Genomic DNA, 16,946 nt, shown 5'->3' on the forward strand with positions numbered 1-16,946 from the left:
ATTATCAGCTGTATGGGGTGTAACAGGAGCTGTATAGATATAGTGCTGGTACTCTGCACATTATCAGCTGTATGGGGTGTAACAGGAGCTGTAGAGATAGTGCTGGTACTCTGCACATTATCAGCTGTATGGGGTGTAACAGGAGCTGTATAGAGATAGTGCTGGTATTCTGCACATTATCAGCTGTATGGGGTGTAACAGGAGCTGTATAGAGATAGTGCTGGTACTCTGCACATTATCAGCTGTATGGGGTGTAACAGGAGCTGTATAGAGATAGTGCTGGTATTCTGCACATTATCAGCTGTATGGGGTGTAACAGGAGCTGTATATAGTGCTGGTATTCTGCACATTATCAGCTGTATGGGGTGTAACAGGAGCTGTATATAGTGCTGGTATTCTGCACATTATCAGCTGTATGGGGTGTAACAGGAGCTGTATAGAGATAGTGCTGGTATTCTGCACATTATCAGCTGTATGGGGTGTAACAGGAGCTGTATAGAGATAGTGCTGGTACTCTGCACATTATCAGCTGTATGGGGTGTAACAGGAGCTGTATAGAGATAGTGCTGGTATTCTGCACATTATCAGCTGTATGGGGTGTAACAGGAGCTGTATAGAGATAGTGCTGGTACTCTGCACATTATCAGCTGTATGGGGTGTAACAGGAGCTGTATAGAGATAGTGCTGGTACTCTGCACATTATCAGCTGTATGGGGGTGTAACAGGAGCTGTATAGAGACAGTGCTGGTATTCTGCACATTATCGGCTGTATGGGATGTAACAGGAGCTGTATAGAGATAGTGCTGGTACTCTGCACATTATCAGCTGTATGGGGTGTAACAGGAGCTGTATAGAGATAGTGCTGTTATTCTGCACATTATCAGCTGTATGGGGTGTAACAGGAGCTGTATAGAGATAGTGCTGTTATTCTGCACATTATCAGCTGTATGGGGTGTAACAGGAGCTGTATAGAGATAGTGCTGGTATTCTGCACATTATCAGCTGTATGGGGTGTAACAGGAGCTGTATAGAGATAGTGCTGGTACTCTGCACATTATCAGCTGTATGGGGTGTAACAGGAGCTGTATAGAGATAGTGCTGGTACTCTGCACATTATCAGCTGTATGGGGTGTAACAGGAGCTGTATAGAGATAGTGCTGGTACTCTGCACATTATCAGCTGTATGGGGTGTAACAGGAGCTGTATAGAGATAGTGCTGGTACTCTGCACATTATCAGCTGTATGGGGTGTAACAGGAGCTGTATAGAGATAGTGCTGGTACTCTGCACATTATCAGCTGTATGGGGTGTAACAGGAGCTGTATAGAGATAGTGCTGGTATTCTGCACATTATCAGCTGTATGGGGTGTAACAGGAGCTGTATAGAGATAGTGCTGGTACTCTGCACATTATCAGCTGTATGGGGTGTAACAGGAGCTGTATAGAGATAGTGCTGGTACTCTGCACATTATCAGCTGGATGGGGTGTAACATGAGCTGTATAGAGATAGTGCTGGTACTCTGCACATTATCAGCTGTATGGGGTGTAACAGGAGCTGTATAGAGATAGTGCTGGTACTCTGCACATTATCAGCTGTATGGGGTGTAACAGGAGCTGTATAGATATAGTGCTGGTACTCTGCACATTATCAGCTGTATGGGGTGTAACAGGAGCTGTATAGAGATAGTGCTGGTACTCTGCACATTATCAGCTGTATGGGGTGTAACAGGAGCTGTATAGAGATAGTGCTGGTATTCTGCACATTATCAGCTGTATGGGGTGTAACAGGAGCTGTATAGAGATAGTGCTGGTACTCTGCACATTATCAGCTGTATGGGGTGTAACAGGAGCTGTATAGAGATAGTGCTGGTACTCTGCACATTATCAGCTGTATGGGGTGTAACAGGAGCTGTATAGAGATAGTGCTGGTACTCTGCACATTATCAGCTGTATGGGGTGTAACAGGAGCTGTATAGATATAGTGCTGGTACTCTGCACATTATCAGCTGTATGGGGTGTAACAGGAGCTGTATAGAGATAGTGCTGGTACTCTGCACATTATCAGCTGTATGGGGTGTAACAGGAGCTGTATAGAGATAGTGCTGGTATTCTGCACATTATCAGCTGTATGGGGTGTAACAGGAGCTGTATAGAGATAGTGCTGGTATTCTGCACATCATCAGCTGTATGGGGTGTAACAGGAGCTGTATAGAGATAGTGCTGGTACTCTGCACATTATCAGCTGTATGGGGTGTAACAGGAGCTGTATAGAGATAGTGCTGGTATTCTGCACATTATCAGCTGTATGGGGTGTATCAGGAGCTGTATAGAGATAGTGCTGGTATTCTGCACATTATCAGCTGTATGGGGTGTAACAGGAGCTGTATAGAGATAGTGCTGGTATTCTGCACATTATCAGCTGTATGCGGTGTAACAGGAGCTGTATATAGTGCTGGTACTCTGCACATTATCAGCTGTATGGGGTGTAACAGGAGCTGTATAGAGATAGTGCTGGTATTCTGCACATTATCAGCTGTATGGGGTGTAACAGGAGCTGTATAGAGATAGTGCTGGTACTCTGCACATTATCAGCTGTATGGGGTGTAATAGAGATAGTGTTGGTATTCTGCACATTATCGGCTGTATGGGGTGTAACAGGAGCTGTATAGAGATAGTGCTGGTACTCTGCACATTATCAGCTGTATGGGGTGTAACAGGAGCTGTATAGATTATTATTATTATTTGTTGTATTTATAAAGTGCAAACATATCACACAGCGCTGCACAATAAATAGGGATACATACAATGTAAACAAGGGGTGACAGACAGAGAGGTAACAAACAGTTATACCACAAAGCACAAGGTTATACATGAAAACAGGGTATAAGATGCATGATAATGTGATATTACAGAGACCCAGCAAATCAAGTTCAAGTTAGTCCATCAGAAGGGTGAGATGAAGAAGGACACACTAAGGGGTGGGGAAGACCCTGCCAAAGGCTTACAGTCTAAAGAGTGGGGAGGGACACACAAGGTAGGGCTGTGGAGAAGTTACTCAGCTGAGAAAGTCTGGTAGATGGGGGTAGGTCATTCTAAAGAAATGTGCTTTGAGAGCTTGCTTGAAGGTGTTGAAGGAAGGAGCGAGTCTGAGGGGGGGGGGGGAAGAGTTCCATAGGGTGGGGGAAGCTCTTGAGAAGTCCTGTAGGCGTGCATGGGAGTGAGAAATGCATGGGGAGGTCAGGCGGAGATCATTGGAGGACCAGAGGGGGCGGGCAGGTATATATATCTGTGGACGAGCTCAGAAATGTGGGTTGGGCAGGTCTTATGCACAGATTTGTAGGTAAGGCACAGAATCATAAAACGAATCCTGAAGCAGATAGGGAGCCAGTGTAGGGCTTCGCAGAGGGGGGAGGTGGAAGCAGAGCGGTGGGAAAGATGGATGAGTCTAGCTGCTGCATTCATGACTGATTGAAGGGGTGCAATGCATCTCAAGGGGAGGCCAGACAGTAGGGCATTGCAGTAGTCAAGGTGGGAGATGATGAGATGCTTGGTAGTGTCCGGGGTCAGAAGGGGGAGGAGTTTGGAAATGTTGCGAAAGTTCGAAGGAAATGTTGCAGGCTCTAGTAACATTTTGGATGTGAGGGCTGAAGGAGAGATCAGAGTCTAGAGTGACACCCAGGCAGAGGGCCTGGAAGGTAGGGTGGATGGTAGTGCTGTTGATATTGACACGAATATCTGGGAGGGGCGATGCAGCATGGGACAGGAAAATGAGGCACAGTTTTATCCAAGGTAAAGTACTGAGTGCTTAGTTGTGAAACCCAGAAGAGGATAGAAGTGTCGGGGTGAAGATTGTAGGCGGAGCTCTGGAGTGATGGGCTGATCAAACCCAGAAATCCCCACTGCTTAAAGTACACTTGAAGTGAGAGGTATATGGCGACTGACATATTTATTTTCTTTTAAACAATATCCGTTGCCTGGCATCCTGCTGATCTTTGGCTGCACTTGTGTCTGAATATATACGAAACATGACTATAGTAGAAGTCAAGGCCCATTGACACTTGTGATCGCAAACAGACGCAAGCATTTTGCACAGGTGATTTTTCTGTGATTAACAAGGAAAAAAATCACAGTACAAATACTCGTTCTAAAGAAACCAGGCAAAATGGTGCAGGCAACACATATTGGCATTGCCACTAATTGCGTAATGCCCGCGATCAGTGGCAATCATGGCAGTGAGATTGTTGTGAAATATCACAGATCAGTCTTGTAGAAGTATAGTATAAGTTTATTTGCTGTACAGGAGACAAAATATTGTCTGCCTGAGGAAGGCTCGGAACAGACGTTATATACTCCAAATAACACATTACAATCATTCCTCCTACCAATACCCTGATTGGATCCTCACAAAATCACTATTGGAAAACAGAATACAGCATAAATGAATACATGAATACATATTAATATTTAAGTGGATGAGATCAGTCATTAGTTAATTATTATTAGAGGTATATGTTTCAACAGTAGCTTGTTTAATTTAAGGCTAGTTTGACTGGAGAGATTCACACAGCGCCATCCTTATCTACATAACAGACAAATCATCCCTAGTAGCATGAAACCATGGGAAAGAAGAGAACTAGTCGTATAAGAATAAATGTATAGAACAAAGGACTATGGTAATATGGCTTCCAGGAGGCCATTTTGTTAATATTATCAATTTTACTTCAAGATCACTGCCATGCACTTTGTATTGCGCTGAAGCTTTGGCGATTATTGGGAATCACCTGCTAATTGCCCTGGTATGAATGAGGCCTTAGATTGTGAGCCCCTCTGAGGGACAATCAGTGACATGACTATGTAATCTGTAAAGTGCTGTAGAAGATGTCAGTGCTACATGAATACTAAATAATAATAATAAATCAGAGACAGGAAACAGCTAATCCAGTGAGATTTCAGTCAGAAACATCTGATCTGCATGCTTGTTCAGGGGCTATGGATAAATGTATGAGAGGCAGAGGATCAGCAGGACAGCCAGGTAACTTGCATTCAGGGGTATAACTAGAGGGGAGGAGTACCTGATATCACAGGGGGGCCCAGAGCCAACTACTACCCTTCCCTTCCTCCCATACAGGGGACTATACTACAGATCAGGGTATAACTAGAGGGGAGAAGCACCTGATATCACAGGGGGCCCAGAGCCAACTACTACCCTTCCCTTCCTCCCATACAGGGGACTATACTACAGATCAGGGTATAACTAGAGGGGAGCAGCACCTGATATCACAGGGAGGCCAGAGCCAACTACTATCCTTCCCTTCCTCCCATACAGGGGACTATACTACAGATCAGGGTATAACTAGAGAGGAGGAGCACCTGATATCACAGGGGGGGCCCAGAACCAACTACTACCCTTCCCTTCCTCCCATACAGGGGACTATACTACAGATCAGGGTATAACTAGAGGGGAGCAGCACCTGATATCACAGGGGGGCCCAGAGCCAACTACTTCCCTTCCCTTCCTCCCATACAGGGGACTATACTACAGATCAGGGTATAACTAGAGGGGAGCAGCACCTGATATCACAGGGGGCCCAGAGCCAACTACTACCCTTCCCTTCCTCCCATACAGGGGACTATACTACAGATCAGGGTATAACTAGAGGGGAGCAGCACCTGATATCACAGGGGGGCCCAGAGCCAACTACTACCCTTCCCTTCCTCCCATACAGGGGACTATACTACAGATCAGGGTATAACTAGAGGGGGGCAGCACCTGATATCACAGGGGGGCCCAGAGCCAACTACTACCCTTCCCTTCCACCCATACAGGGGACTATACTACAGATCAGGTTATAACTAGAGGGGGGCAGCACCAGATATCAAAGGGGGCCTAGAGCCAACTACTACCCTTCCCTTCCTCCCATACAGGGGACTATACTACAGATCAGGGTATAACTAGAGGGGAGGAGCACCTGATATCACAGGAGGCCCAGAGCCAACTACTACCCTTCCCTTCTTCCCATACAGGGGACTATACTACAGATCAGGGTATAACTAGAGGGGAGGAGCACCTGATATCACAGGGAGCCCAGAGCCAACTACTACCCTTCCCTTCCTCCCATACAGGGGACTATACTACAGATCAGGGTATAACTAGAGGGAAGGAGCACCTGATATCACAGGGGGCCTAGAGCCAACTACTACCCTTCCCTTCCTCCCATACAGGGGACTATACTACAGATCAGGGTATAACTAGAGGGGAGCAGCACCTGATATCACAGGGAGGCCTAGAGCCAACTACTACCCTTCCCTTCCTCCCATACAGGGGACTATACTACAGATCAGGGTATAACTAGAGGGGGGCAGCACCTGATATCACAGGGGGGCCCAGAGCCAACTACTACCCTTCCCTTCCTCCCATACAGGGGACTATACTACAGATCAGGGTATAACTAGAGGGGAGCAGCACCTGATGTCACAGGGGGGCCAAGAGCCAACTGCTACCCTACCCTTCCTCCCATACAGGGGACTATACTACAGATCAGGGTATAACTAGAGGGGGGCAGCACCTGATATCACAGGGGAGCCCAGAGCCAACTACTACCCCTCCCTTCCTCCCATACAGGGGACTATACTACAGATCAGGGTATAACTAGAGGGGAGGAGCACCTAATATCACAGGGGGGGGGGGGGCAGAGCCAACTACTATCCTTCCCTTCCTCCCATACAGGGGACTATACTACAGATCAGGGTATAACTAGAGGGGAGCAGCACCTGATATCACAGGGAGGCCAGAGCCAACTACTATCCTTCCCTTCCTCCCATACAGGGGACTATACTACAGATCAGGGTATAACTAGAGGGGAGGAGCACCTGATATCACAGGGGGGCCCAGAACCAACTACTACCCTTCCCTTCCTCCCATACAGGGGACTATACTACAGATCAGGGTATAACTAGAGGGGAGCAGCACCTGATATCACAGGGGGGCCCAGAGCCAACTACTTCCCTTCCCTTCCTCCCATACAGGATACTATACTACAGATCAGGGTATAACTAGAGGGGAGCAGCACCTGATATCACAGGGGGCCCAGAGCCAACTACTACCCTTCCCTTCCTCCCATACAGGGGACTATACTACAGATCAGGGTATAACTAGAGGGGAGCAGCACCTGATATCACAGGGGGGCCCAGAGCCAACTACTACCCTTCCCTTCCTCCCATACAGGGGACTATACTACAGATCAGGGTATAACTAGAGGGGGGCAGCACCTGATATCACAGGGGGGCCCAGAGCCAACTACTACCCTTCCCTTCCACCCATACAGGGGACTATACTACAGATCAGGTTATAACTAGAGGGGGGCAGCACCAGATATCAAAGGGGGCCTAGAGCCAACTACTACCCTTCCCTTCCTCCCATACAGGGGACTATACTACAGATCAGGGTATAACTAGAGGGGTGGAGCACCTGATATCACAGGGGGGCCCAGAGCCAACTACTACTCTTCCCTTCCTCCCATACAGGGGACTATACTACAGATCAGGGTATAACTAGATGGGAGGAGCACCTGATATCACAGGAGGCCCAGAGCCAACTACTACCCTTCCCTTCTTCCCATACAGGGGACTATACTACAGATCAGGGTATAACTAGAGGGGAGGAGCACCTGATATCACAGGGAGCCCAGAGCCAACTACTACCCTTCCCTTCCTCCCATACAGGGGACTATACTACAGATCAGGGTATAACTAGAGGGGAGCAGCACCTGATATCACAGGGGGGCCCAGAGCATACTACTACCCTTCCCTTCCTCCCATACAGGGGACTATACTACAGATCAGGGTATAACTAGAGGGAAGGAGCACCTGATATCACAGGGGGCCTAGAGCCAACTACTACCCTTCCCTTCCTCCCATACAGGGGACTATACTACAGATCAGGGTATAACTAGAGGGGTGGAGCACCTGATATCACAGGGGGGCCCAGAGCCAACTACTACTCTTCCCTTCCTCCCATACAGGGGACTATACTACAGATCAGGGTATAACTAGAGGGGGGCAGCACCTGATATCACAGGGAGCCCTGAGCCAACTACTACCCTTCCCTCCCTCCCATACAGGGGACTACACTACAGATCAGGGTATAACTAGAGGGGAGGAGCACCTGATATCAAAGGGGGGCCCAGAGCCAACTACTACCCTTCCTCCCATACAGGGGACTATACTACAGATCAGGGTATAACTAGAGGGGAGGAGCACCTGATATCACAGGGGGGCCAGAGCCAACTACTACCCTTCCCTTCCTCCCATGCAGGGGACTATACTACAGATCAGGGTATAACTAGAGGGAAGGAGCACATGATATCACAGGGGAGCCCAGAGCCAACTACTACCCTTCCTCCCATACACGGGACTATACTACAGATCAGGGTATAACTAGAGGGGAGGAGCACCTGATATCACAGGGGGGGGGGGCCCAGAGCCAACTACTACCCTTCCCTTCCTCCCATACAGGGGACTATACTACAGATCAGGGTATAACTAGAGGGGGGCAGCACCTGATATCACAGGGGGGCCCAGAGCCAACTACTACCCTTCCCTTCCTCCCATACAGGGGACTATACTACAGATCAGGGTATAACTAGAGGGGAGCAGCACCTGATATCACAGGGGGGCCCAGAGCCAACTACTACCCTTCCCTTCCTCTCATACAGGGGACTATACTACAGATCAGGGTATAACTAGAGGGGAGCAGCACCTGATATCACAGGGGGCCCAGAGCCAACTACTACCCTTCCCTTCCTCCCATACAGGGGACTATACTACAGATCAGGGTATAACTAGAGGGGAGGAGCACCTGATAGCACAGGGGGCCCAGAGCCAACTACTACCCTTCCCTTCCTCCCATACAGGGGACTATACTACAGATCAGGGTATAACTAGAGGGGGGCAGCACCTGATATCACAGGGGGGCCCAGAGCCAACTACTACCCTTCCCTTCCTCCCATACAGGGGACTATACTACACGTCAGGGTATAACTAGAGGAGGGCAGCACCTGATATCACAGGGGGGGGGCCAGTCCAACTACTACCCTTCCCTTCCTCCCATACAGGGGACTATACTACAGATCAGGGTATAACTAGAGGGGAGGAGCACCTGATATCACAGGGGCCCAGAGCCAACTACTACCCTTCCCTTCCTCCCATACAGGGGACTATACTACAGATCAGGGTATAACTAGAGGAGGGCAGCACCTGATATCACAGGGGGGGCCCAGTCCAACTACTACCCTTCCCTTCCTCCCATACAGGGGACTATACTACACATCAGGGTATAACTAGAGGGGAGGAGCACCTGATATCACAGGGAGCCCAGAGCCAACTACTACCCTCCCCTCCCTCCCATACAGGGGACTATACTACACATCAGGGTATAACTAGAGGGGAGGAGCACCTGATATCACAGGGAGCCCAGAGCCAACTACTACCCTTCCCTTCCTCCCATACAGGGGACTATACTACAGATCAGGGTATAACTAGAGGGGTGGAGCACCTGATATCACAGGGGGGCCCAGAGCCATCAACTACCCTTCCCTTCCTCCCATACAGGGGACTATACTACAGATCAGGGGTATAACTAGAAGGGGGCAGCACCTGATATCACAGGGAGCCCTGAGCCAACTACTACCCTTCCCTCCCCCCCCCATACAGGGGACTATACTACAGATCAGGGTATAACTAGAGGGGAGGAGCACCTGATATCACAGGGGGGCCCAGAGCCAACTACTACCCTTCCCTTCCTCCCATACAGGGGACTATACTACAGATCAGGGTATAACTAGAGGGGAGGAGCACCTGATATCACAGGGGGGGGGGGGGGGCAGAGCCAACTACTACCCTCCCCTCCCTCCCATACAGGGGACTATACTACAGATCAGGGTATAACTAGAGGGGAGCAGCACCTGATATCACAGGGAGCCCAGAGCCAACTACTACCCTCCCCTCCCTCCCATACAGGGGACTATACTACAGATCAGGGTATAACTAGAGGGGGGCAGCACCTGATAACACAGGGGGGCCCAGAGCCAACTACTACCCTTCCCTTCCTCCCATACAGGGGACTATACTACAGATCAGGGTATAACTAGAGGGGGGCAGCACCTGATATCACAGGGGGGCCCAGAGCCAACTACTACCCTTCCCTTCCTCCCATACAGGGGACTATACTACAGATCAGGGTATAACTAGAGGGAGGAGCACCTGATATCACAGGGGAGCCCAGAGCCAACTACTACCCTTCCCTCCCTCCAATACAGGGGACTATACTACAGATCAGGGTATAACTAGAGGGGAAGAGCACCTGATATCACAAGGGAGCCCAGAGCCAACTACTACCCTTCCCTTCCTCCCATACAGGGGACTATACTACAGATCAGGGTATAACTAGAGGGGAGGAGCACCTGATATCACAGGGGGGCCCAGAGCCAACTACTACCCTTCCCTTCCTCCCATACAGGGGACTATACTACAGATCAGGGTATAACTAGAGGGGAGGAGCACCTGATATTACAGGGGGCCCAGAGCCAACTACTACCCTTCCCTTCCTCCCATACAGGGGACTATACTACAGATCAGGGTATAACTAGAGGGGAGCAGCACCTGATATCACAGGGGGGCCCAGAGCCAACTACTACCCTTCCCTTCCTCCCATACAGGGGACTATACTACAGATCAGGGTATAACTAGAGGGGAGGAGCACCTGATATCACAGGGGGGCCCAGAGCCAACTACTACCCTTCCCTTCCTCCCATACAGTGGACTATACTACAGATCAGGGTACAACTAGAGGGGAGGAGCACCTGATATCACAGGGGGCCCCGAGCCAACTACTACCCTTCCCTTCCTCCCATACAGGGGACTATACTACAGATCAGGGCATAACTAGAAGGGAGGAGCACCTGATATCACAGGGGAGCCCAGAGCCAACTACTACCCTTCCCTCCCTCCCATACAGTGGACTATACTACAGATCAGGTGTGTTTGTGGCTACACTGGTTATGGGTGTGAAGATCATGATGGCCACATTATGACCCTTGTGATATGGACAGCAAGGCCATGAAGGGCACAAAGGGGAGGCAAGGGAAAGCGGTGAGCATTGGGGGGCTTCATGAATTGTAGTTATGCCACTGCTTGCATTGTTGAAAAGGAGATACATTTGTCAGCCTCCCATGTACCTACAGGTGCCTTATGATGGGAAGGCGGCTCCCTCCCTCCCTATACTAAGTCCTGATGAGAGTGTAACTGAGAGGTTACTAACCCAGCTCTCAGCATTCCACTGACCAGATCTCCCTTCAGTCAGCGGCACCTCTAGCTCCATAATCCTGAGGTTCCTCCAGCTACCTAATACTTGGGGCACCTCCAGCTCCATAATCCTGAGGCTCCTCCAGCTACCTAATACTTGGGGCACCTCTAGCTCCATAATCCTGAGGTTCCTCCAGCTACCTAATACTTGGGGCACCTCTAGCTCCATAATCCTGAGGTTCCTCCAGCTACCTAATACTTGGGGCACCTCTAGCTCCATAATCCTGAGGTTCCTCCAGCTACCTAATACTTGGGGCACCTCTAGCTCCATAATCCTGAGGTTCCTCCAGCTACCTAATACTTGGGGCACCTCTAGCTCCATAATCCTGAGGTTCCTCCAGCTACCTAATACTTGGGGCACCTCTAGCTCCATAATACTGAGGTTTCTTCAGCTACCTATAACTTGGGGCACCTCTAGATCCATCCCTGGCTACCTATACTGAGGCACCCATCCCTGGCTATCTATACTGAAGCACCTATTCCTGGCTATCTATACTGAGGTACCTATTCCTGGCTATCTATACTGAGGTACCTATTCCTGGCTATCTATACTGAGGCACCTATTCCTGGCTATCTATACTGAGGCACCTATCCCTGGCTACCTATACTGTAGCACCTATTCCTGGCTATCTATACTGAGGCACCTATCCCTGGCTACCTATACTGAGGCACCTATTCCTGGCTATCTATACTGAGGCACCTATACCTGACTATCTATACTGAGGCACCTATCCCTGGCTATCTATACTGAGGCACCTATCCCTGGCTATCTATACTGAGGCACCTATCCCTGGCTATCTATACTGAGGCACCTATCCCTGACTATCTATACTGAGGCACCTATCCCTGGCTATCTATACTGAGGCACCCATCCCTGGCTATCTATACTGAGGCACCTATCCCTTGCTATCTACACTGAGGCACCTATTCCTGGCTATCTATACTGAGGCACCTATCCCTGGCTATCTATACTGAGGCACCTATCCCTGGCTATCTATACTGAGGCAACTATTCCTGGCTATCTATACTGAGGCACCTATTCCCTGGCTATCTATACTGAGGCACCTATTCCTGGCTATCTATACTGAGGCACCTATCCCTGGCTACCTATACTGAGGCACCTATTTCTGGCTATCTATACTGAGGCACCTATCCCTGGCTATCTATACTGGGGCACCTATCCCTGGCTATCTATACTGAGGCACCTATTCCTGGCTATCTATACTGAGGCACCCATTCCAGACTACCTATACTGGGGCACCTACTCCTGGCTATCTATACTGAGGTACCTATTCCTGGCTATCTATACTGAGGTACCTATCCCTGGCTATCTATACTGAGGCACCTATTCCTTGCTATCTATACTGAGGCACCTATTCCTGGCTATCTATACTGAGGCACCTATCCCTGGCTATCTATACTGGGGCACCTATCCCTGGCTATCTATACTGAGGCACCTATTCCTGGCTATCTATACTGAGGCACCCATTCCAGACTACCTATACTGGGGCACCTATTCCTGGCTATCTATACTGAGGTACCTATTCCTGGCTATCTATACTGAGGTACCTATCCCTGGCTATCTATACTGAGGCACCTATTCCTGGCTATCTATACTGAGGCACCTATTCCTGGCTATCTATACTGAGGCACCTATTCCTGGCTATCTATACTGAGGCACCTACTCCTGGCTATCTATACTGAGGCACCTATCCCTGGCTATCTATACTGAGACACCTATTCCTGGCTATCTATACTGAGGCACCTATCCCTGGCTATCTATACTGAGGCACCTATCCCTGGCTATCTATACTGAGGCCCCTATCCCTGGCTATCTATACTGAGGCACCCATTCCTGGCTATCTATACTGAGGCACCCATTCCTGACTATCTATACTGAGGCACCTATTCCTGGCTATCTATACTGGGGCACCCATTCCAGACTACCTATACTGAGGCACCTATCCCTGGCTATCTATACTGAGGCACCTACTCCTGGCTATCTATACTGAGGCACCTATCCCTGGCTATCTATACTGAGACACCTATTCCTGGCTATCTATACTGAGGCACCTATCCCTGGCTATCTATACTGAGGCACCTATCCCTGGCTATCTATACTGAGGCCCCTATCCCTGGCTATCTATACTGAGGCACCCATTCCTGGCTATCTATACTGAGGCACCCATTCCTGACTATCTATACTGAGGCACCTATTCCTGGCTATCTATACTGGGGCACCCATTCCAGACTACCTATACTGAGGCACCTATCCCTGGCTATCTATACTGAGGCACCTACTCCTGGCTATCTATACTGAGGCACCTATCCCTGGCTATCTATACTGAGGCACCTATCCCTGCCTATCTATAATGGGGCACCCATCCCTGACTATCTATACTGAGGCACCTATCCCTGGCTATCTATACTGAGGCACCTATTCCTGGCTATCTATACTGAGGCACCTATCCCTGGCTATCTATACTGAGGCACCTATCCCTGCCTATCTATAATGGGGCACCCATCCCTGGCTATCTATACTGAGACACCCATCCCTGGCTATCTATACTGAGGCATCTATCCCTGGCTACCTATACTGAGGTACCTATTCCTGGCTATCTATACTGAGGCACCTATCCCTGGCTATCTATACTGAGGCACCCATTCCTGGCTATCTATACTGAGGCACCTATCCCTGGCTATCTATACTGAGACACCTATCCCTGGCTATCTATACTGAGGCACCTATTCCTGGCTATCTATACTGAGGCACCTATCCCTGGCTATCTATACTGAGGCACCTATTCCTGGCTACCTATACTGAGGCACCCATCCCTGGCTATCTATACTGAGGCACCCATTCCTGGCTATCTATACTGAGGCACCTACTCCTGGCTATCTATACTGAGGCATCTATCCCTGGCTACCTATACTGAGGTACCTATTCCTGGCTATCTATACTGAGGCACCTATCCCTGGCTATCTATACTGAGGCACCCATTCCTGCCTATCTATAATGGGGCACCCATCCCTGGCTATCTATACTGAGACACCCATCCCTGGCTATCTATACTGAGGCACCTATCCCTGGCTATCTATACTGAGGCACCTATCCCTGGCTATCTATACTGAGGCACCTATCCCTGGCTATCTATACTAAGGCACCCATCCCAGGCTATCTATACTGAGGCACCTATTCCTGACTATCTATACTGAGGCACCCATCCCCGGCTATCTATACTGAGGCACCTATCCCTGGCTATCTATGCTGAGGCATCTATCCCTGGCTATCTATACTGAGGCACCTATCCCTGGCTATCTATACTGAGACACCCATCCCTGGCTATCTATACTGAAGCACCTATCCCTGGCTATCTATACTGAAGCACCTATCCCTGGCTATCTATACTGAGGCACCCATTCCTGGCTATCTATACTGAGGCATCTATCCCTGACTATCTACACTGAGGCACCTATTCCTGGCTATCTATACTGAGGCACCCATCCCTGACTATCTATACTGAGGCACCCATCCCTGGCTATCTATACTGAGGCACCCATCCCTGGCTATCTATACTGAGGCATCTATCCCTGACTATCTACACTGAGGTACCTATTCCTGGCTATCTATACTGAGGCACCCATTCCAGACTACCTATACTGGGGCACCTATTCCTGCCTCTCTGTACTGGGAGCACCTATTATTATTATTTAGTATTTCTATAGTGCCAACATCTTCCGCAGAATTGTACAGAGCATATGGTCTTGTCACTAACTGTCCCTCAGAGGAACTCGCACTCTAATCCCTACCTGGCTACTTAGGGCCTTTTTCCACTAGCCTGCGATTTGCGATTTGCTTCTGACTGCAAATCGCAAGGTACATTAAACTAATGGAAACTGCAGCAGCAATTTCCATTAGTGCGATCCGATTGCGATGCGATTTTAGTCAAAGCGCAATCGTCATCCTGCTGCGTTTTGTATGCGATTGAGCTGGACTATAATGAGTATAGTAGCTCAATCGCAATCGCAATCGCATGGTGGAAATTGAAACGCGATTGCGATCGCGATCGGAATCGCGATCGCAATCGCGATCGCATTTCATAGTGGAAAAGAGCCCTTATACTGAGGCAACTATTTCTTGCTATCTATACTGTGAGCATTTATCCCTGGCTGCCTATACCGGGGCACCTATTCCTGGCTACCTATACTGTAGGCGCCTATACCTGGCTATTTAATGGTGGGTCCAAATTCCGCATCAGGGCCCTGAGGTTTGTAGCTACGCCACTGACTTCAGGTGTGCTATAATGCCCATCAGGAGTAGAAGGTGCTGGGGTGCGGGTGATAAATGAATCAGGCTCACCTGTAACAATGGAATCTCATGATTGGGCACCTCTGCATCTGCCATGGCTCTGTGTACAGCACATACACTCTCAGGGACTTCTGGGTAATGGCAGCCAGTGGGCGGGGGCATCATTACATCATACATGCTATGTTAGGCTGGGGTCGCCTTTTTGGAGTCTGGCAAGTGGTATCCATACATAGTACTATCTGCCCCTACTATGTAGAGTCATGTAGTGTGGGCAGCGAGCTGATGTATAGGAGTTTTATACCTCTGTACACTGGGAACTATTCAGATCACAATTATGTGGTGAGCATAAGGCTGCAAAATACAACATTAGCACAAATGTAATTATAGATCATCTTCTGCTGCCATCTAGTGGTCAGTTGTCAGAAACGCACTTGATAGAATCTTTTCTTAAAGCGGGATTGTCACCATAAAAGTCCAATTTCAACAGCAACTGGTCTGATTGTATTAAGTGATAAAGATGCTAATCCTGCATTTAAATATTTCAAAAGTTTTTCTGCTGTTATTATTTGGAGTTATCACATATTTTAGAAGCACTGGCTCTTTAATAGTCAGTGCCAAACAGTTGCATTGTGGGGGTTCTTTTTATCTATAATATATTCATCCTCTACACTTTATTTCCCTGCCTAGCTGACCAGCTGAAACCTGTTCCTCTGCTCACTTGTGTTTACAAGTAAGGCAGAGGTGACTCAGCGATCGGAGGAGAAAAGAATAAAAAAGTTAAGGGAAGAATGACATCAGGATTTAGCCTCAAACTGTGGGCAAAAGACATGGCCCCCAAGAGGAACAGAATTCTCTTCATTTACTATTTACAATTCACTGAAATCAAAACATGGACAGTACAATAAATGTGTTATGTAAGTAGATCAAGTATTTATCTACCTATATATGTGTTTTTTTCCCTGGCATAGTATGGCTAATCCTCCTGCCTAAAAGGACAACTGAAGTGAGGGAGATATGGAGGCTGCCATATTTATTTCCTTTTAAGCAATACCAGTTGCCTGGCAGCCCTGCTGATCCTCTGCCTCTAATACTTTTAGCCATAGACCCCCAAACAAGCATGCAGCAGATCAGGTGTTTCTGACATTAATGTCAGATCTGACAAGTTTGGAATGCCGAGGGATCTGTTGATCAGCTTCTATACTGCCACCATTGAGTCCATCCTCTGCTCCTCCATTGTCGGGTGCAACCGCAAGCGATAGGCTTGAACTTCAAAGAGT

General features: G+C 48.6%; 1 protein-coding gene across 4 annotated transcripts in view; it reads right to left on the minus strand.

The window, feature by feature from the left end:
- Positions 1-15,799, minus strand: part of LOC137535450 (zinc finger protein 585A-like) — a 67,040-nt gene extending 51,241 nt beyond the window's left edge. For 3 of the 4 annotated variants that reach the window (XM_068257280.1, XM_068257278.1, XM_068257281.1), the window contains exon 1: positions 15,721-15,792. In XM_068257280.1, coding sequence (XP_068113381.1) covers positions 15,721-15,765 — 45 coding nt within the window. In that variant the 5' untranslated portion in view covers positions 15,766-15,792. Of the gene's footprint in view, positions 1-15,720 lie in introns of all 4 variants that reach the window. The other variant, XM_068257279.1, reaches the window with a different exon arrangement.
- Positions 15,800-16,946: the final 1,147 nt, after the last annotated feature.

The sequence above is a fragment of the Hyperolius riggenbachi genome, chromosome 10, assembly GCF_040937935.1.
Source record: "Hyperolius riggenbachi isolate aHypRig1 chromosome 10, aHypRig1.pri, whole genome shotgun sequence".
NCBI lineage: Eukaryota > Metazoa > Chordata > Amphibia > Anura > Hyperoliidae > Hyperolius > Hyperolius riggenbachi.